This window comes from Kogia breviceps, chromosome 17 (genome assembly GCF_026419965.1).
Source record: "Kogia breviceps isolate mKogBre1 chromosome 17, mKogBre1 haplotype 1, whole genome shotgun sequence".
Taxonomy (NCBI): domain Eukaryota; kingdom Metazoa; phylum Chordata; class Mammalia; order Artiodactyla; family Physeteridae; genus Kogia; species Kogia breviceps.
Window position 1 is genome coordinate 67,739,971 of NC_081326.1, and position 23,290 is coordinate 67,763,260.

General features: G+C 44.6%; 1 protein-coding gene across 3 annotated transcripts in view; it reads right to left on the minus strand.

Annotated features, from left to right (window-relative positions):
* ASAP1 (ArfGAP with SH3 domain, ankyrin repeat and PH domain 1) overlaps positions 1-23,290 on the minus strand; it is a 352,190-nt gene that overhangs the window by 56,294 nt on the left and 272,606 nt on the right. For all 3 annotated transcript variants that reach the window (XM_059043152.2, XM_067017038.1, XM_059043147.2), the window contains 2 exons: positions 17,648-17,748; positions 14,526-14,595 (listed from right to left, as the gene is read on the minus strand). In XM_059043152.2, coding sequence (XP_058899135.1) covers positions 14,526-14,595; positions 17,648-17,748 — 171 coding nt within the window. The remainder of the gene's footprint in view (positions 1-14,525; positions 14,596-17,647; positions 17,749-23,290) is intronic.

A 23,290-nucleotide genomic window follows, 5' to 3' on the forward strand; every position in this document is an offset into this window, starting at 1 on the left:
TGGAAAGGTAGCGAGCCCGGTTAGTGGGGAGGCTGTGTAGAATACCATGTTCCAATCACGGATCCACATTTAAAGGAGGATGCAGAAGAGCTCAGGGAAGATCAACAGATGATTAAAGGAGTGGAAAACGGGAACTTTGAAGATGGTTTAAAGGCATTATGTAGTCAGAGGAAAGAGGGTGAGGACTGACTTAATCATGGTCTGCAAGGACGTGAAGCGTTGTTATTGGGCGAGGTCTGCAGCTGTTTTCCATTTGCACGGAACTCAAACTGTCGAAGATTTGAGCCAGACATGAGGAAGGACTTCCCAAGTTTAAGTTGATTATGCATCATAAGAGGTTTCAAGTTTCTTAACCTAAGTAGAGAAATCTCTTTGAAAACCTTAAGAATTTTTGAGACACTATTCACATGTGAATGTGACAGAGGGTTAACTCGATGATTTCTTTTCTCTTCCCGAATGTTTGTGACTCCACTCCTTCTGCACAACTAACATATACAACCAAGTAACAGAGACAAAATTTTTTAAAAGGAAAAAATATTCAGTCAAGTATCAACCGATCCTGGAAAACGAAATAGCACCATTCACCTCTCATTTCAAAGCATGGGCCACTCCCAATTACATTACCAGAAAGCTTCTGATGACAAGCGTTTTGTACAGTTTTAAGACACTGCATGGCTGACCCACAACTTCAGTGACAACGACATGTGTCACTTATTCCCTTGGAAGCCTGTCAAGTCTGCTGGACTGACATCTGCCACATCACTTGACACAGGTATGTCTTGCCTGTACATAGTATTCTCCCCCCAAATGCCAGTGAGACAAAGGACCCGTCACCCCAAATGTGAATCTGAAGGGCAGAGAACACAATTTTTGACAGGTGAAGCAGCCGAGGCGGCCAGTACCGAGCCCAGGAAGAGCGGGAAGCGGAGCAGGGCGCTGAACCGGGGTACACGGACAAAGGGACCAGAAGGCTCGGAACCCGCAGTCATCACTGAAACTCCAGGGTTGTATAACTTGCCAAAATGTCAAGGTCCTTTCTCGACATTCAGTGCTAACGTACAGGTATACCGATTAAAGAAGATATAATCTCTCCCGGCGGTTCAGCAGACTAAAATCATAATGAGACTAAATGACTTGCTACAACCCCTGTGGAACAGCTTAGGAACTGCTTTCATACTGTTTAAGTACAAGAAAGGAAGAAAAGGAAAGGAAACATGTATTTGTTGAGTCCTCACTGTTGATGATTCCTGCCACACTTTGAATGAAAACCACAGGCTGTGCCACGACCTCCAAGGACCACCTCCAGGCTCCTTCTCACGTCGGCTCCTGCTGCTCTCCCTGCCGGCGGTGGGGGGCCCTGGCCTCCCAGGGGCACCTCCCCAGAGGAGTGGTTCCTGGCCTGACCACCCTCCCTAGACTTGCTACCCCTTCACACCCTGCTGTGTTTCCTTCCTGGGTCTCCTCACTCCTATTTACTTCTCATCTTTCTTCCCACCAAGAGCACACACTTTTCTGCAGCAGGCACTCAAGTATTTATCAAATGAATGAATGCATTCCAGAGGCCTTACGTATACTATCTCATGTATGACCTGTGAGGGAACTATTTTTTGTTTCTTTTACTAAGATGAAGAAGCAGAGGCGCAGAGAGGTTAACCAGCTTTCCTAAAATCTCCTAGTAAGGAAGCAGCAGAGCCTGGAGCTGAATCCAGGGTTGAGTGGACCAAAGGCCCGCTCCTCCTTCCTTTCTGCTTCCACGGGACAGACAGCCACACGAAATCCCCCAGCCTGAAGCCCCAGCCCACGCGAACACCTCCTTCGGAGAATAAGGGTCAGAAACAGGGCAAACGTTCCAAAGATTAACTTCTGTTTTAATATCTTCTCAGGTCGTTTGACTTTCAAAACTGATTCAAAGAAAAATTTTAGAAGTCTACCTGAAACACCTATTCACTTATTCACTGGACAAGATACTGATGAGGCCTCTACCACATCTAAGCACATATGAAGAACAGGTGGTCCGTGCCACCCAGCAGCTACGGGAAACAGACACGACCACGGGCCTAGGACGTGCCTGGTGCCCGGCGGGGCCCAGAGCCCGAGCTGGATTTCCACAAGGCTCCAGGGGCAGCCTCACCCCTGAGTGACGGCTTAGAGGAGGAGGTGCAGGTGCAGGCACCTGGCGGAACGCAAGGGACGAGGCAGTAGGTGATACGGAAGGAGAAGCAGGGAGGGCACTGCACGTGGTGCTAAGGACTCTTGTCCCCCCCCCAGGAGATCCGCAGTCCACCTGCATCCAGGGGGACAGCTGGTGGAGGAGGCCAAGAGAGTGAGACCGATGAGCAATGATGGGGGCCTGAATTAAAGCCAGCGTCACTGTACCGGGGGCCGGGGACTCAAGATACGGCGAAAAAGAGACTTTCAATAAATTATTCCCAAAGTAACCTCTGCCTGGTACGTGGCTCTCCCAGGCTCTGCATTTGAATGATGAGTGAAGGGGCCCACGGCCCCTGCAGGCGCTGCTGGGCAGCACCTTTCAAAAGCTCCAAGTGCTACCCCAAATACAATTACGAGAACCTTCAAAAATGAAGATTGTTTTGGCTCTGTTCCCTGAAACGCGGAGGCTTGTCCTTTTACAGGTTTTACTTTTCATTAAAAGAATGCATATTCACTGAGGAAACACTCGGAGCTAGACACAGTGCAAAGAAGAAGCTGAACGTTACTTGTTAATCCCACTGTCACACCCAGAGACAGTCATTGTTAATACCGGAGTTGAACAAGCTTTGTGTGTGTGTGAAATGTCTGTTCTTAGAAAAAATGGGTTGGTTCAATCTGTAGATACTGTTTTGCAAATTGCTTTTTCCAGTTAACATTATACAGAGAGGAGTTCACTTTTACACGAGCATGTGGCAAAGCCATTTGCAGGTTTTTGAAAATGTTTCCACTAGGGAGGCTCTGGACACGTTCCCTGCACAGAAGTGATGAAGATATTAGCCCTGTGACATAATGCTCTACCACCCAAACTAGAAGACGCCGTTCTAGCTAGGAAAGTCATCAGAAATGCGTGCACAAAGAGAATGAGTCGATTCTGACGAATGTTTCTGCGTCTCCCGAAAGAAAAAAAAACACCACACATTTCTCCTTAGACAGCTCGGCATGCGCTGCGGCGAAGTGATTTTGCTGGAAGCGTGAAGTCGTCAGCGCAGGCATATTTCTGTGAGCAGAAAACAGCTGCTACTGGAATTAGTATCCAGAAATGAAGTTATTTCTCCCCGTCATTCTGCTGAATTGCTCTGCTTCACAAGCAAGAAGTGAACATCATTAATTACTTGGGAAATAAGCCTGACCCAGCCAGGCTGAGCCTGCTGTGTAGATAGAGGTAAAAATAAAATAATAAAGCTCTCTGCACTTCCTAGGCTAATGCTTGCTAACACTGCTGTTCAGATTCTTACAGGCATTTCAATTTTTTGTTCAATAAATGTTTATTTGGACACCTACCATGCCCTAGAGGGACACATATGTTTGGCACACAATCATCAACCACAATAACCCCCTGACAAGAAGTTAGGTACGCAGTGAACACCTAGCACTGCAGAAAGAGCTTATCTCCAAAATTTTAGTACATTAAAACTTTTGGCTTCTGGAAAGCATTTTGGTTTCTTTGGGGCAAGACAGACGTTTTCGTTTATTGAGCAAGTAAACTACTCGATACTGTATATAAATTTTATTATTTCACTCTTGCAATACTAGGTACGGTGACTGTACCCATTTTACACATGAGAAAACCAAGGGTCAGGAAGGCGAAAATAAACTGACCAATGTTTTACACAAAGTAAAAAGCAAAGCTGGGATTCGAACAAATTTCTTCCCAGAGCTCTCCGCATTTATCATGCTGTTCCCCTGTCCAGACAGACCCTCGGGACATGCAGAGTCAGTGAAAACATCTTTCTTCTTTTTCCCTTTCTGGTTCTTCCTACCCTGGAATGGCCAGTGCCCTCCTTTCCCTTCCAGATCACTTAATATGCCTGCTGAGAAGTCTCACTTATTCTCCAACTGTTCCACATTCCAAAATTACTATCTTGTGGCCACAATTAAAGCTCCCCCATCCATTTAGTGAGCCTTCAGACAGCTCAGGGGAGAAGGAACTGATACCCAATGGAAGCAATTCATCCTAGAGTGTGATGACTAGGAATTTCCTTAAACCTCCCAACCATTTAAACCACAGGACCGATTTCTCGTTGGCAGAACGTGTGTGCATGTGCAAGAAGTATCTATTTGCAAGTGGAGATTTTCTTGAAAATTTCTTATTGCAGTAATGAACTTGTCATGACTTCTTAGAGTATGTTCCACTCCAGAACAACATTAAACAATGCTGTAGTGTAAACAGGAAAAAAAAAAAAGAGAGGTTATCAGGGCTCCTGATTAAGAAGTGGGACTGATGTTACCTCATCCGACCAATGTGCTAGATATTCATCATTTAGTCATTTCCACAAACATTTACTGAGTGCCTACTATTTGCCAGTATATAACGTTTGGGCCAGTATAGAACTTTTAAACTCACATTTCCTATTTAACTGTAGTAACCACTTTAATCCTTCAATTTCACCCTCCCTTCCTCATCTAAGAATCAAGTCCCTTGATTGATCTAAGAATCAAGTCCAGAGTTTCCGACAATCGCTGCTCAACGTGAAAGCAGGAGAGATTTATTTGGCAGTTCCTCAAACCCCAGGCAGCATCAGCACCCTTGTGACACCCTTGTGATTCTGGAGTATTAGCCAAAAGCAGATGGAGGGTGCAATTCTCGGTCTTTAAAGCCAGAACGAGACACTGTCATAAATACCCGGCTTTCATGGAGCCACACTGAGGCTCCTGCTTGTTTGTCTGGAGCAATACAATATTCTGTTCATTTACAAAAACAATTTACTACACGGTAGCATGGAGAGAAAAACGTAATTCTGGAGGCAATCAGACCCGGGTGTGAGTCTAGGCCCAGTCGTCCATCCTGGAGCCATGAGCCCTCCTGAGTCCCAATTCTTCTTGTCATAGAGAAGGGAGACAACGCCTTCTCCTCCGTGATAATGAACCAAGGCAATGTCTGAACAAGTGCGAGGTGGCACGGGCTCTAGAATTCAACTTCTTTGGTTCAAATCTGGCGCAAGCACCTGCTGGTTGTGTGACTTTGACTTATCCCCTTAAAGTGGAGGTAACGGCAACTACCTTGTGAGGCGGCTATGAAACTTAAGTGGGAAAACATGAAACTAGCGTGGGGCGTGTGCTCAATGCATGGTAGTTACTACTTTTATAGCTATTATTTCCCAAATATCTCCTCTAATGGCATCCACATAGCTGACACCTAAGACTCTATAACTGTCATCAACATCCCTCTAGATTAAGGCGGTATTATTCCTTGTTAAAAATGCAACCACCTCTAGGAGAGTTACCCATTAAGGTCACCCGGGTTCAAAGAGAGCACCACATCCCGTCTGACAGGAGGGTCTCAGAGGGTGACCTGAGGCTGTGTGCCATGCGCAGGGTGGAGGAAGGGGAAGCAGGGTGCCCAGGCTTCTGTATGAAGACAAGGAGCATGCAAAGCGAGGGGACTCCAGACAGACAGAGAGGAACCGGAAGAGGGGGTTAAAGGGCCCAGAAACGCTGGGGACTCAGGAGAATGGAGAGGAGCTTAGAGACAAGCTTAGACCTGCCCACTGCTCTGATTTTACTGCTTCATCGATTAAAAGGACCCTCAACTAGAATGAAAAGGGAGGCAGGGAGACTCAGACTTCAAACTGGCCAAGTTCTGAATGAGGTCCACGCCAGTTCACAAACCTTACAGAAGAAGTCCTTGAAATTGGCTGCAGGTTTCCACCTTACTACCCACCCCTCCTGTCTGTTTGTCCTTTTAAATGACACCACTGGCAAACAATGGGGGAGGGGCTCAGTGATTCTCCATCTGGCTGAGCATCGGAATTACCTGGGAAGCAATCCTTGGGCTTCAGCACCAGATCAACTAAATCAGAACCTTTGGGAGTGAAGCCAGATGATTCTAATGTACAGTCAGGACTGCAAATCACTGAATTCATTTAGCCAACTGCAGCCTCTCCCAATCACCTGTAATGATTCACTCAGATGGAAGTGAAAGGGGTTTGTATCAGGAATACACTCTGTATCGATGCTGCTAATACATAATCTTGGGATTCAAACAGTGAAAAGGAGAAGCTCCCTCTCCAGGATTCAAATCAAGTAAAAATCGCTGTTGAATATATTGTTTAGAAGAATAAACAACGTGTAAAACATAACCAGTTGGATTTCTAAACTTACATTTTATGGAACTTGAGTTTGGGAAGCCCTCTAATAAACGTCAATGTCCTCAGAGCTGTTATTTGCAATATGGCAGATGCCTACAAAGATATTCCACAGGGAGCCCCTGAGTTTTGGAACTAGTGCTGCTTATTTGTATGTCCAAATAACATTATCTGCGTGGAACAACTGTGTTTCTTTTGCTGGTGACGGTGACTATTTAGAAGATTCAACACCAGTGCCTTAGGACCTGAGGCTGCATTTTGAACTTGATTTATGAAAGTCAACTCTGGTCTTCTGTTTAAAAAAAAAGTGGGGGAGGAGAGAGAGTTCCCTGTCACCGGGGCAGTGGGGTGAGGAGCTGACTGATGAGGTGAAGGAAAACGGAACCACCTGAAGCCGATGCAAGGGACATAAAACAGAGAATTATTATTCCAATGGAGGAGGGAGAAATTCAAATAGGAATTCAAAACACTGGTTCAGGAGGCTCTACAGAAATTTTTTATGGTTCTTGCTTAACTGGAATATTTGTTATACCAACTATAAAGTATTTTTTAAGTTCATCCTTGAATTCTCTCCCTTATTTTCTTTTTGCATCTAGATAGCAATAGCTTTTTTTTTTTTTTCTTTTTTGGTACGCGGGCCTCTCACTGCTGCGGCCTCTCCCGTTGCAGAGCACAGGCTCCGGACGCTCAGGCTCAGCGGCCATGGCTCACGGGCCCAGCCGCTTCACGGCATGTGGGATCTTCCCAGACCGGGGCACGAACCCGCGTCCCCTGCCTCGGCAGGCGGACTCTCAACCACTGCGCCACCAGGGAAGCCTGCAATAGCTTTTAAAGAGTGTTTAATTAAACCTCCAAATGGCTCTTGAAAGAGAGTAAGGAAAGTGATACCATTCTACCCATATTGGCTTCTCCTGGGTTCTCCGAACACGCTTTGGGTCCTCAGGACTTTGGACTGTCCTCTTCGCTCTGCTGGGACTGGCCCTCACCAGGATCACTGCCATCTGCAGAGACGCCCTCCCTGCCCACACCAGTGGGGCTGCCCCTCTTAGTTTCTATCCCAGCACCTGCTCACTTCTTTTACAGCACTTAGCCTTTGTTTACCCCAGGCTCCAAGAGGCCAGGGGCCACTAATTCACCACTGCTTCCGTAGTTCCTGGCCTCGTGCCTGCTTAGAAAGGAATAAGACATCTTAATAAGCAAATTATACCCATTTTACATGGGAGAAAACTGAGGCTCCAAAGGCTTAAGTAACTTATTCAAGGTCCTACAGCTTGTTCAGGAGTTTAAGCCCAGGTCTAATTAGCTCCAAAGTTTGTTCTTTTACAATTCACAGTGCTGCTTCTAATCCCTGGGGGTAAGGAAAATAGTCTCTTCTTGTAGTGACAATGGGAATAAAGACGTGCAATTGGGCAGAGTCCAGAATAGCCTCAGAAAGCAATAGAGGCCAATCACAGAAATCAGGTTATTAAACACACTTCCAGGCAGGGAGCAGCCCATTGTGAATGGGTTTTCAGTGCATCTGTTAAAGCCCTCGCAGCTGAATGTTATTTTCAGGGCTCTGGATAGCACAGAGAATAGTCCTTGGAAAATGTCTGTGGGTCTAAAGAGCCCAAGGACAGGGAGAGAGACATCAGAGTCTTGCTTTAGTGCAATGCCCTGGAGATGTCAGAAGTGCTGTTCACCTCTAATAGAAAGAAATGAAATTCCTTTGAGAGGGCAGGTGCCCCAAACCGGCTTCATTAAGTACCTCGAGGGGTAAGGAAATAGCAATACAAAGGAATTCCAATAAATCAAATTAAAATTGAGATGTCAACACATTCGGGAAGAAGATAATAGTAATAGCAATAATAATAGCTGACAATTATTTAGTGCTACTTCCGCCCCACATTGTGTTCTAAGTCCTTATAATCAATGAACTCGTTTAATCTTTACACACACCTATGAATCCGGCAGTATTGTGAGGGACTCAGTGTCATTTGGACTCCAATCATAGCAGCCTGGTCCCATGGTGCTGGATGCTGTCACCCCACCTCAGCTCACCCAGATGATGAGAGGAATTATTAAGTTTACCAGACACTTAGTGGGGTCCAGGCTCTACAAAGCTTTAAATGCACCATCTCATTTAATTCTCACAACACTGAAAGACAGGTACTGTTAATATCCTATTTAACAAATGAGGAGTAAAATTAAGTATCTTAAAAGCCACACACAATAAGTAGCTGAAGAGGCATTTAATTCCAGGTTGACTCAGAGGGCTATGCTCTTAATCTCATCCTTCTAAAACGTCCAGCCCACCAAGAATCATCTGAAGAGGCTCCACCTGGTCCAGTTCAGTTGGATTCTCAAACTTTTAGAGTAAAAATCAAAGCTTAGTGGACTTCTGTGTGATACTGAAAGTATTTTTAGTGTTGAGAAACTAGTGGCTATGAATTTAATGATTGTTACAGTGTTAATCGTAAGAGCATCTGCAGGCATTTAAAGAATGTATGACTTTAAGAAATCAGTCTTCAGATTCCAAGATAAGTTCACGGACCCCCTGTCATATCTTCATGACCCCGACTCCTCTGCTCCTGGAAACCCTTAGAGCTGCCTTTACCCTGAGACCCTGTGATTGACTGAACAACAAGGTAAGGAGTTTCATTCCAAAGAACTATTCTTCACAAACCTTTCAAAGACCTAACAACAAACTGGCATCGGAGGAAAGGCCTATCATGTAGTAGAAAGAGAACTGGCTTTGAGGTTTGAAAACTGGTTCGGCTATTTACAGACTACGTGACCCTGGGCATGGGATTTAATCTCTCTGAGCCTTACTTTCTTCATCTATGAAATGCAACTTCATTCAGGAAGTATTCATTGAGCACTCACTGTCAGGCAGTGTGTCAGGCACTGGGGATTCAAAGGTGAGTCAGACATAATTTCCACCTCCTAAGACCTTCCAGATTAGTGAAAAATGAAGACCGTGAACCAGCCCTGCAGGTGAAGGCAGAAGGCGGCGTGCAGGGCACGCTCTAAATGCTCAATAAATGGCAGTCATCTTTCTTTTGCCAACCCATATTTGAACCGTATGTGACACTGGGGTCAATAAATTCAGGAAGGGCTTTGGAGAAGCAAAGCTTCTTATACGCTTGAAATTAATTTTTCAGGATTATTATAATAAAGTAATTCTTCACCTAGAATTCATATACTTTCTTTCTTTGATACTTTGTTTTACTATATACTATAATGCTTATAGTAAAAAAAAAAAGTACAAGCAAAAAATACAAGGGTACAGAAATTTATTTGTAATAGTTTAGTGGTTTGATATAAACACTTTTATCCTTAAGCTTTGAGGCTGACTAAAATGTTTGCCATAGATTTGTTAAAATTAGCATTTTGAAATGAAAACATCATTTGCTGCGCTGAGCAGATACTAGATACTATCAATATTATTGTTACAGCAGATTCAGAGATTCTCACTGAATTTGATTCCCAAAGTGCTGGAAAATTATATCTCTGAACAGGTACATGAAGCAATGAATTTGTAGATGATATCTTCTAGGGATGGGAGCAAGTCTTGCAGGTGTACACAAAGTGGATTTCTTCCTAGAACAGTAAGTCGGGGAGATGAATGGCCCCGGAGCAGGTCTCACACATGTGGTTAAGCCAAAAGACCGCAGCTCATTAATCTAAATGCACACCCGACCCTTTCCTGGTCAACCTGACAAGAACAGCCTGCAAAAGTGACTGGGGCCCTTCCAGAAGGAGGAATTCCCCTGTGTTAAGGGGTCCCAAACAAAGGCCCTTTATTTTCTGACAAAAAAAGTTCATTTATCCACTTTTCCAGTGATCATTGAATTCCATATGTTTTCCCAGGAAACTGCTGGCCTTGACTTTCAACCTGATTCTAAGTGATCAGTGGTGTTTGCAAAGTCTGGAGAAGCCAGCTAAAGCTGGCTACAGAGATCTTTCTGTGGGAGCGGGTGATGTGATTACAAAGTGATATAACTGGCAGCAAAAAAGTGTGGCCTAAAGCCAACGAAAAGTGGGAAACAGGTTAACACAGACCAGTGGGAGGCAGTCAGAAATTAGGTGGAGAATCCCATTTTCCTCTGGGTTGCTCCGGGGGCAGGAGAGGTAGACCCACAATCTCCAACATTTATAGCAGGAGAGGCTAACTAACTGTCAATAGGTTTCCGTCCCGCCAGCAACATCTGAGGAGGTAACACTAACAGCAACAACGACTAGGAACTGTGGCCCCCACACAGCATGGTATCTCATTTAATCCTTCCTAGCACCTTTAGGAGTTAAATATTTTTCTCAAGGTCACACGGTCAATGGCGAAGCGGGGATTCAGACTCAAATCTGACAGATGCCACAGTCCATTCTCTTAGCCACTAAACAGTGCAGCTGATGTGATGCCTGCTGTTGATTAGAGCCTTAAGGAAGCATAGAAACAGCTGACTTGGCCACAATGACGTGTTTGGCAGGAAAGAAAAAGGGAGGGTGGAAGAGAACGTATGTTTTTATTTTCAGCATACTACCCAAGGCCACGTAAAGTACACGTGAGCAGTGCCCCTGACTCACTTGATCACCTCTGTGATCTCCCACAGCAGGTTCTTAAGAGAAGCAAATCGATGGAAGAGGATAAGGCCATTACATAACTTGTCAGAATGCTTACTGAGGACTGTCATAGCCAGACGAACCCAAGGCAAGAAGAACGTGAAGACAGGGCACACACAGCAAATTTTTAACTAAAAGCTCTGGATCCACACAAAGTCAAATGGTTGGAAACGTTCACTTTAGTACATTTAACCTGAAGAATACTTCCCGGGAGTGGAGAAGTCCTAACATTTCCCCTGGGGCCCTTCTGGTTTTTACGTCTGCTCATGCACAAGATTTAGACCCAACTCAGGGTCACAGTGCTTACACCTAAACTCAGCTAATAAGGTCAGACATTATTAGACATGAGTTGGGCTCGGGAAAGTGACCTGAAGGCCAGGCACAATCACATTCAGGCCACTGAGGGCCACATGTGCCATCTCTACCTTCCAGAGCAGCAGCTGAAATGTCTCTTGGGACTCCAGTGACTTGAAGAGCACTGTTCTGACTGCTGCAGGCCTAAGACCACCCTGGATGCCTTTGGGACTCGCCCCGAGGTAGGTCCACCTTGCAGTTGCCCAAGAGTATAGCGTACCTGACCCAAGACAGGCCACACTGAGGTTCTGATCACAGAACCGCAGGGCTTCCTGTACTGTACCGTCCTTATCATAAACGAATCCCCGCTCAGGGGTCCAGTCCTGTTTCGGGCCATCAGAGGATCCCAGCCGGCTCGTACAGGCACATGCCTCTCGCAAACACTGACTCTTAGGCACCCCCGGCTCAGGGCTGTGTCCTGGGACCCCACGCTGGGGAGGAACGGGGGTTGCAGGCGAGGGGGAGTTAACGTCCGGGGGCGTGCGAGTGTTTACGAGCAGAGTCCCAGCCTGCACCAGATTCCCAGCAGCGCCATCTGTTAGCTGGGTAACCTTGGGAGGTGAACTCCTCTGAGCCCTGGCTCTCTCATCTGTAAGATGGAGATAACAGCCTCACCTCTAACTCAGGGTTGTTGAGGATTAAATGTTAGCACGCGTTAATCAAGGCGCTGGTGGACGCCCGGCACAGGGTAAGCGTTCCAAAAACATTAGCCACCAGGACGATGACGATGACATGCGATGATAGCAGTGCTTTTGAAAAGTCAAAGTTAGACGGTGGGGATGTGCACTGTCACACAGGGCTAGAATGGAGACGGTTTCATCACCTATGGAACAGGAGTAACAGGGGCTAATGATAATGTAAGCCGGGCTGTGGTAATGAGCTCAGAACAAGGAGTGCCCAGCTCAGGGTGTACACGCAGGAAGTGTCACCTACTCCCTTAAGTGGTTCTGATCTTGGGTCATGTGATCAGAAACCTTTATGACACAGCCCCACGAGTATTTTCATCACCAAAATAATGAGTAGGGGCTTCCCTGGTGGCGCAGTGGTTGAGAGTCCCGCCTGCCGATGCAGGGGACACGGGTTCGTGCCCCAGTCCGGGAGGATCCCACGTGCCGCGAAGCGGCTGGGCCCGTGAGCCATGGCTGCTGGGCCTGGGCGTCCGGAGCCTGTGCTCCGCAACGGGAGAGGCCGCGACAGTGAGAGGCCCGCGTACCGCGAAAAAAAAAAAAAAAAAATAATAATAATGAGTAGGGTCAGTCCCTCCTTAGCCAACAAACCCTTAAGCCCTCACAGAGGCTTTAACAGTGAAATCCTAGCATTTGCCAGGTGTGGGACTTGGGCAAGATACTTAAACCCTCTTAATAACAGATTTATCTGGTAGCTTGTGGCCAACAATTACATACAGTAATCTGTATAAAGCATTTTCTATAACTGGGCTCACAGTAAGTACTTACTTAATATCAACTAATGTTATTACTGTCAGAAGTTCTTCATAGGACTTGTTTCCTAAGGTTACGTGTGTATGGAATTAAACACGAGCAGGTCAAAGCTATCTCATTTTCCACTTGTGTATCTTTGATGCCTAGTCCAGCACGTGGCAGAGTGGAAGCTTATTTGAAAAACTGCTGAATAAATGACTAACTGTTAGACAGCTTGAGTGATAATTACTAACTGGTCTAGGTCTGCCAGCAGGTATCAGATGGGTGGCGTGTCCCAACTGGCATGACAGTTAAAAATCTCAGCTGGGCTGTCTGAGGGAAGCTGAAGACCTCTGAGGAATGAGCCCAAGGTTTCTGCAGGAGGAAAAGGACAGAGATGACATAACTGCTCAAGTTCCATAAAGGCCAGTAATCTTTAAGACGCATGCATATAACCAACTACCTGGAAGGGTTTGGCCACAGGTGTGTACCGACCGCATTCTGTGTCAAGGTCTGCTAAGGGGCTGAAGAAGACGAACAGGACCTGACTAAGTGCCCTGGGGAGAGTGCAGCCTGGAAGGGGCGTAAGGACCAGTGCTAGACAGACCCAAGCCTGAGTTTCCAACTCCGCCAGTTACCAGCCAAGTCATGGTGCTTCTTTGTGCCTTAATTTTCTTCATCTGTGAAATGAAGATGATAATACCACGTGGGCTGTGGGGAGGGCTAAACGAAATAAACTTTCTGAAGTATCTGGGGCGAGGAAGTGCTTAATAAGTGGCACTTCCTTTCCTCCTCCACAGAGGTAAATCTAGACCAGTGTAATAAATGCTCATCCCTTGTTTCTACTATCCTGCTAGCAGTTAACTGCTTACAGAACTGAAGAGTATCACTCGGCATGGGATACTGAACTCTAACTACAAGCCTCTCCAAGCTGGGGTCACTGGGTTAAACTGCATGAACCTCTGTCAAGATTCGTGCTACACTTCGCTGTTTCAATTCCTACTTGTCACGTCTTCCATGATAATCTTTGCATCTGTAAGATTAAAAAAAATTTTTTTGCTATTTTTAAAAGGGCAAAATAGTAATTCCTTGTTTAACTGTGTATGTGTATATCTTTACCACCAAGACTGAACCTTTTTGATAAGTATAGGGATTGTGTCGATCCTGGAACTTTTAGTTGGAAATGGGTGACACGAAGCATAAAAATAAAAATTCGGATAGACTGTAAGTATAACTACATTAATATATAGGTATACAACAATCTGAAGGGAAACAATGTAAATGTTAGTAACTTGGCTTTATTATTTTCCACTTTCTATTAGATTGCCTTTATTCCTAAAATAAGGAACGTCATAATTGAGGCAATTTTAGTATTCCACTGTTTTATTAATATGTTTTAATCCTTTAGCATATTGAGGGACTTTTTGAGTAATTTAAATAAATAGTTAACAATTAAAAAAAGACTGAACACTGTAACACGTATTGTTTCATTCGCTACATTACTTTTCCACGTATAGAACACCCTCCGCCATCTTTATAATTCAGAAAACTTTAGGTTTTTCAGAACAACCAATAATACTTCCCCAAAGATGAGGTTATGAAGTAAAAGAATACCTGATTCAGTTTGAGGGAGCAGGAGACAAAAAGTTCTGGTGGAGCAAGAGATGAAGCAGGACACCACAGGACAAGAAAGGGCCAATTTCTTTTGTAAAGAGTATTCTAAACCCCCTGACCTAATCCATACATTAAAGGCACACGGGGAAATTTTCACGGCCGGTTACAGCACGTGTTTGCTTTCCAGTCCACGTGGCCAGAAGGCATCACACACACAGCTTGGTAAATTACCAGACACACTTACTGTGGCGTGGGAGATGGTCAGAATCCCGTTCTTGACGGAGCACTTCCTTCTCTGCCACACTTTCCGGATCCTAAGGAGGGAGTCAAACACAAGCTGATACAGTAGCTGGTTCACGTAACTATCATAACATAGTTACGATGCGTAACAGTCATTACCAAAAAAACCCCAACCCCGAACCAAAAACCACACAAACCAGAAAATGTTGGTTGCCTTTTAGTATCCCAGGTGGAAGGTAATTCAGAGTAGCAGGCATGCACAAGGATGCTCATTATAGCACCGTTTTTGATAGTGAAAATGGGAAACAACAGAAACAACAGAAATCTAATAGGAGGAATGAATAAATGATTACAGTTACATTCATACTACAGAGTATTATTATGCAGGCGTTTAAAAGAAGAAAACAACTACGTATGTGCAGACCTACGTAAACAGATTTGTAAAGCACACTGTTGACTGAAAAAGCAAGCTGCTTTAAGATAATTCTGGCATCATCTAGTTATGTTAAAATTTCAGGCCTATAAAATAGCACTCTGTTTTCTACAGGCATATACATATATGTATAAACATATTTCCTTCGTTATCACCTGTCTCCCCGTTGAGAATGTAAGCTCTATACTGATACGGACTTTCAATGTTATAGGCCCAGTGTCTACAACAGTGCCTGGCATGTAGGACTCCCAGAAGATATCTGTTGAATGCATGGGAAGAAGGATGAGCAACACTGACAGTGATCTCAGAAATGTGTAGGAGAAACAGTTGCCATGTTAACAAACAAATTAAAACAAAATGAAAATCTACATGTCTTGATAAAGCCAAGGAGCACACATCCACAAACAATCAGAAAACAAGAAACTTTCTTTTAAAGGATGATAATTAGTAAAGCAAATAATCAAGATTCTACTTACTTACTGTGAAACAGAATCATTTGTTCAAGCAAAAGAAAGACGGCAAGTGTGGAAGGACCAGGGGAGAAAATGGCACAAATGAGGCTGGAGAGAGAGGTGGGGAATGGCTTTGGGGACAGCCCAACGTGCTGTGTGGAGATGAACCGGAGAAGGGACGAGTGAGTGACAGAGAGACCAGTTAGGAGGCCACCAAAATAGTCCAGGAGAGGTGATGGTACTCATCTAAGAGCAGGGCAGCAGAGGCGGCAAGTCACGTATAACTTCTCGTTATTGGGTTGGCCAAAAGGTTCGTTCGGTTTTTCCCATAAGATGGTTCTAGTAGCATAAAATGGCTCTAGTAGCACTCAGCTGTCTTCAACTTCATTGGAAACAATTTTGTTAGACTGCATGTGACAGCTGTCATATCAGCATGCATTTAAAAAAAGACTTATCAAAATTGGTGAATCTTTGTGTAGCCATTTAAATATTGAAGACGGGGGCTTCCCTGGTGGCGCAGCGGTTGAGAATCCGCCTGCCGATGCAGGAGACACGGGTTCGTGCCCCGGTCCGGGAAGATCCCACGTGCCGCGGAGCAACTAAGCCCGTGAGCCATGGCCGCTAGGCCTGCGCGTCCGGAGCCTGTGCTCCGCAACGGGAGAGGCCACGACAGTGAGAGGCCCGCATACCGCAAAAAAAAAAAAAAAAAAAAAAAAAAAAAAAAAAAAAAAAAAAAAAAAAATTGAAGACGGGAAGAAACAAAGCAACATTTTCGGCATGTTATGCTTTACTATTTCAAGAAAGGTAAAAATGCAACTGAAACGCAAAAAGCGATTTGTGCCGTGTATGGAGAACGTGCTGTGACTGATCGAACCTGTCAGAGGTGGTCTGCGAAGTTTCGTGCTGCAGATTTCCCGCTGGATGACGCTCCACCGTCGGGTGGACCAGTTGACGTTGACAGAGATCACATTGAGACATTAATCGAGAACAACCAACGTTATACCACGCGGGAGGCAGCCGGCACACCCAAAGTGTCCGCATCAAGCCTTCCAAATCATTTGCACCAGCCTGGTCATGTGAATCACTTTGACGCTTGGGTTTCACGTAAGTGAAAAAAACCTTCTTAACCGTATTTCTACATGTGATTCTCTACTTAAATGTAATGAAAACGTTCCGTTTTTAAAATAAATTGTGATGGACAATGAAAAGTGGATACTGTACAATCGTGTGGAATGGAAGAAACTATGGGGCAAGCAAAATAAACTGCCAACAACCACACCAAAGTCCAGTCTTCATCCAAAGGCGATGTTGTGTATATGGTGGGATGGGAAGGGAGTCCTCTATTACGAGCTTCTTCCGGAAAACCCAACGATTAATTCCAATGACTACTGTTCCCAATCAGACCGACTGAAAGCAGCACTTGATGAACAGTGTTTGGAATTAGTCAACAGAAAACGCATAACCTTCCATCAGGATAACGCAAGACCGCACATTTCTTTGATGACCAGGCAAAAACTGTTACAGCTTGGCTGGGAAGTTCTGATTCATCCTCTGCATTCACCAGACATTGCACCTTCAGATTTCAATTTATTTAGGTCTTTACACAAAATTCTCTTAATGGAAAAAACTTCAATCCCTGGAAGACTGTAAAAGGCATCTGGAACAGCTCGTTGCTCAAAAAGATACACAGTTTTGGGAAGATGGCATTATAAACTTGCCTGAAAAATGGCAGATGGTAGCGGAACAAAAGGGTGAATATGTTGTTTAATAAAGTTCTTGGTGAAAGTGAAAAATGTGTCTTTTATTTTTACTTACAAACCAAAGGCTCTTTTTGGCCCACCCAATAGAAACGGAAGAGCCCGTCGTCAGGCTGGCCGTGACGCGAGAGCAAAGAGCGGAGTCAAGGTTGACTCTCAAGGTTGGGGTCTGCGCGGCCAGGGGGGCATCTGGCAGAGAAAACCACGGTGGAAAAACCAGAGAGGTGGGCGAGCACGCAGTCAGCGAGCCGTGTGCTCAAGCTCGACGCAGTGCCTGCCTTCCTCAAGTGGCACCTGCTTCCGAAGACAGCAGGTTAAATCTCAGACTTACTGAGGAAAGCAGCGCGCTAAGGGTCTGAAGCTGGCGCGCTGGAAGCCTTGTAAGTGCGTTTCCCTACCTGAGAGGCCGGGACAGGTTCCTAGGCTCCTCACACCCGTAAGTATGCTAAGCGCACACAGGACCCCAGGCTGGCTGTAGACGTACCCATCGCTCTTCTTCAGTAGGTACCCCTTCTTCTCACTGCCATACTCCTTGTTGCCCTGGAGCTGGTGCATGCTGTATCCTCCTTGCCGGCTCTGGGAATCCTAGAGAGGAGAAACCACAGATTAGACAGATGCCGGAGACAGTTCTCAAATCCTTGACTCTATTCTGCCATAAGGAGCCTTTGCCTGTTGGTCTGGAGCTAAGAGAACTGTGAACTTCTGAGAGCTGTCGGGTCCTTGTCCTTATTCTAGAGGCGGAAACTGGGCAGGTAAGCAACCGCCAGAGTCACAAGCAAGTGCGAGGCAGAGCTGAGGCCTGGGGTAGAGATCTCCTATATCTAGTTCGGAAGCCAGCTCGACTTCAAACGAACAGTGCAGCGACAGGCTGGTCTATGACTCAAACCAGTTTACACTGGCAGCAGAGGTGAGCACAGGAGGGGCTGGAGGAACTGAAGTGGGGCCACAAGACAAGCTCATGCATCCCGAGAGATCTTCTTTCAGGTACCCCTCCTCTGCCTCACATGTTCTGCTTAAATACCCCCGAAGAAAAGTACACCTCCTCTGTGAGGAACTAATAAGAATTGCTATAAAATTCCTGTTTTGTAACTTACTAGTGCCCTGCAAAAATATACCTATAACCATGCTTTTAATTTAAAAAGATGACTCTAAGGCAGGGAAAAGTGTATGGCGTGGTGACAGGGTGACAGGCTGACAGAACAACACAGACAAAAACAAGCTTGATTTAACTAACATCCACTGACGCTCCCCCTCGTTTCTAAAGACTGCATGAGCAGACGCAGCCATTGCACTGTGGAAATGCAAGAAATAAACTAGCAATGCGAACTGTAGAACGAGAACACGGGGCTTTAGACACAGAGGTACAACAACACATTCTCACAGAAAGCATTGACTTACTCTCCTAGACTTCGATCAGGAAGGGCAAAAGCAAGAGAAAAAAAGGCAGAACAGTTGAAAATACAGTTAATTTCATTGACAGTCTTATTGTCTATAACTTGAGCACTTTTTGTGACACACAGAGAAAACATCATTGTAAAGATAATTAATATCAGATTTCTCTCTCACACACACCCCCTTCAGGGTCATGATAAACTTTGGGTGACGGGACAATAAAATACCTTTATCAAGTTTCATTTCAGGTCATTTGAGAACAGAAAAAAAAGCTGAATGGAAGAGCATGAGGTACACATTTCACTGAGACTGAAGGGCTGACCAACCTCCAAGTGTGTGTGTGTAAAGGGAATCAACACCTCAGTGAAACCCAGTTCGTTACTTAAAATCTAAAAAGAGCAGCAAATTGTAAGAAGATCCTTTCTTTTCCAAGCGAAGAGAATTTAATAAAAATATCCAGTTCATAAGCTGCAACTCGATGGTGAAGAGACAGAAAGCTGAAGCAGCCATTATTTACTGACGGCTTGTGCACGGCCTGCCTTCCAGGCCAGGATGGCCTCTTTCTGGCATTCAGGATCCTCTGGACCAAAGAGCATGTGCTCGGTGAATGCATATTAATGTGAATAACAGCTGCAGGAAAATCTGCAGGACAGCACTCCTCTGTAGGGCTAGTCTACACGTGATGAGTTCACTGTTCAAAAGCACGCCCCGAACACTCCCTAAAAACCAGGTGGGGTGCACATGCTGAGGACACTGGGACGCGGCCCATCTCAGAGGTGGAGGCTCCCCCTCAGAACCCACACTGTCCTGCTCTCTCGTGTAGGTGTAGCTGAGAGCTGAGCGCACTGCTGTACCAGGCAAGTTGACGCAGACGAAAGAGGTTACAAACTCTATTCATTTTCTTAATCTGAGTAATTTCTTTGTCTTTAACTGGCCAGATTCCCTCCAGATGAAACATCTCACTGGACAAGTTTAATCACCTGGAGAGAAGTGGGGCGTAGGAATCTTGAAAAATTCCCCTCTGTGTTTTCTTTTAACCAGGGTTCACAGCCTTGAACTCAAGAGTAATTTGGCCCACTCTGTCCCCGCCGACAGGTGCTTTCTGGATGGAACTATGACCGAGGACCTGTACCACACACCAAGTGGGCAGAGACAGCCTGCCTCTACCAGTGCCTCTAGTGACAGCCCCCAATACAACAGTAGTGACACATGGGGCTTTTTCAAGGAGGCAGCAATGTGGCCATAATACTAATAAAGAACAATCAGGATGGAAAACTAGATCAGGTGCTAGAGGCCTGAGCCATGGGACAAAATAAGAGGCCAGGATAAATGAAATCCACAGAGCTCCTGCTTTAACCCAATGAAATCACATGAAAATCACTTAACTATCAACCTGGAGTTAGGGATCTTTGCCATAGCTATACCTCTCCAGAACATTAAAGGCAAAATCTAAAATCTCCTTGATATCAATTCTCATTAAGGTAACTCTCTTCCTTGGAATGCTTTTCTTTGAACTAAACTTCCCTTTATCTATCTACCTAATTCCTAGTCTGTCTGAACGCTTTAAAACTATGCATCTCTCACCTTAACTGGTTTGCTAACCTTTCAATTAAAAGTCTAAGTTTTGGGTTTTTTTTTAGTTTTTTTTTAAATTTAATTTTTACTGGAATATAGTCAATTTACAATGTTGAAAGCCTAAGTTAAAAAAATAAAAGTACTTACCTTTTTTAAAAAATAAGGATTCAGATGCTGACACCTTATGGAAACTATTATATTCTGTAAACTTACTAAGACATTCCTTACATATATTTACTACTAGCCTAAATTAACTTTCAATTCTGAATAACAAACAGATTGAGTAGACCTTGCTTTGTATCAGACAAGTGTGGTTTTAAAGGTGAATAAAGTGGCTGAAGCCTAGGCTTTGACCTCAGAAGCCTATTCCACTAAACCAAGCAGGAAGGAAGCAGTGATTCAGAGGTAGCATCAACAATCCTAAATTAACTAGTAATGAGTTTTATGGCCTAAGAAAGTCACACAAATGATTATCTCTGTCCTTGGAGAAATGATGGCTTAGCAGGGCACTCCACATAAATGAAAAGAGGATTCTCTTTTTTGAGAAAATAAACCTTGGAGAATTGTTAACACTTAATAAGTAAACAAAATAAAACACAACTGAAGGAATGAAATAGGCTCTGAATCCTTTGACAGCACAATAGAAATCAACGTGTACTGAGGAAAGAGAAATGCAAACGCAAAACTCACGTCAGGAAGACAATTTAAAACTCGAATAGTGAACTTAAAACCTTGGCAAAAATCCATGATGTGAGCCAAGAGATGTAAACTACAGAATGAAACTACAGTATTATTTTTTAGTTCAATTTCCCATTCTCTATTAGCAGTACAAATTACTTTACTTTCTTATTAGAAAACCTTATTAACATATAAAATGCATTATGAAGGAGTAAAAACCTCAAATCTTTTAAAACTGCAAGCAATTAACACCCTCATTGACTTAATGGGTTATAAATGTTTCTGGCATCCAATTTAAAACTAAACCTCTATTTACAGAAGCTTCACATTTCTAAGGTAAGGTATGAATGGAGTGGGCAAAAAATTCCTTCTGTTTCATCTTACTAAATATTTATCGAGTAGTTCTGGGGTGCCAGGCAATGTACTGGATACTGTGAAAGGAGAGATGAGTAAAACACAGATAGTTTGCAAACAACTATGATGAGCTACTGAGACACAAATAAAAAGATGAAGTTTTTGGAATGATTTATGGATAGCACCATTAAAAATAAAATATTTTCAACCCTAAAAATAGTTTCTACCAAAAATCCAAAGATCCTACTTAGAGCTCGAATTCTTTTTTAAAAAATTTACTACTTTTGTTTAATATAATTTAATTGTGCTTATATAATTGTTTTTTTACATCTTTACTGGAGTATAATTGCTTTACACTGTTGTGTTAGTTTCTGCTGTACAACAAAGTGAATGAGCTATACACATACACACATCCCCATATCCCCTCCCTCTTCAGTCTCCCTCCCACCCTCCCTATCCCACCCCTCTAGGTGGTCACAAAGCACCGAGCTGATCTCCCTGTGCTATGCGGCCGCTTCCCACTCGCTAGCTATTTTACATTTGGTAGTGTCTGTATGTCCGTGCCACTCTCTCACTTCATCCCAGCTTCCCCTTCCCCCTCCCCGTGTCCTCAAGTCCTCTGTATGACAGACTCTAGGTCCATCCACCTCACTACAAATAATTTTACATTTGGTAGTGTATGTGTGTCAACAGAGCTCAAATTCTTGAAGGTTCCTTTAATGGAGTCAGGTTGAACCTGGTGGGGGTGAGGAGGCTGAATGATTTGATGGGTGATTTAAATTCCTCAGGTCCCTTTTTAGAGCGCTTTATACTCTTCTCAAACAGTCACGCTGTGGCAAGAACTCTCTGGTGGACAATCTCCTTCCATATTTAATAAGGCATTAAAAATCATTACCTTCTAAACATATTTTGTGATAAGACATGATAAACAGCAGGAGAATGGGGACAGGCATGCTGTGAAAGACCAATTTTACTTGTAAAATCCTCTGGACACAGTGCTAATGAAAACATCATTTATTAATTTGGGGTGGAATTACAATAAGTCACGTGCATTTCCTCACGTTCATAGGAGGCTTATACGCACCTGTGGCGTTTAGCTAGCGCGAGCAGAATACATCAGTCTCTATGCAAAGCAAAAAGGGACTGTAATAGTCTTTTTTTTCCCCAAGAAAGCTTCCTCACACAGGAAGGAGGTAATCTCGTGTGACAAAACAAAGGCAGGAAGTGCTTAAGCACATATCTGCCAGTTCAAAACCTCCCAGTTTTCTCCCCAGGCAGGGATGTAGCTCTTATCCCTCTATCTGGGTCTTTCCAGTAAACCGAGAAGTCATTCAAGGAGACAGCTTCTCCTAGGACCAGCAGTAAGCATCTTCAAAGAGGCCTCAAAGCACAGGTGCAGACACTGCTGAGACCAGGGGACGTGGGTACACAGCCCACACACCTCCCTGCCCACCGATGCCTACTACACACCTCCCTGCCCACAGGTCGGCAGGCGCTCCGTGTCACAGGGCTACAGACCCCTCTCGCTGTACGAAGACCCAACGTGTATATAAAACTGGATCTGGGGAGGCAGGAGGGTAGAGGGCTATAATCACTCAGTCAAGGGAACCCTCAAGATTGTTCTAACATTAGTGTTGCTGGAGCAGGGCTGCCCATGCTTGAGCGGGTTTGCTTTGTTTCTGTCTTGGACTCATGAACCCCTTTTGGAAATTTTAGGGATTTACAGATAGTCAGTTTGCAGTTGTGAGATAATACGACGAGGAACTGACACATGAAAAATGCTGTGTTTTGTGTGATTATGATTAAATACTGCACTGACATTGCATCCATAGTAAATTCGTAACATAAACAGGCAAACGTTTACCTTCTCCCATGCAACAAACGGTGCTCACTGTTCCGTGTACCCTTCACATGAAGTCCACACCCTGTAGTGTGTATCCAAGGTTCTCCACAATCCGGGCTGGGTTTCCACCTCAGGAGCGGCATCTCTCACTCCTCCACCCACCCTGCCCCGAGCTGCTGTGGCCTGCTGAACGGGCCGGGCAGCTTCCCACTCCTGAGACTCTTGGTTTCCTCTCTTTCCCGGCACACCTCCTCCCAATCTCTGTCTGACAGCCTCAATACCGCT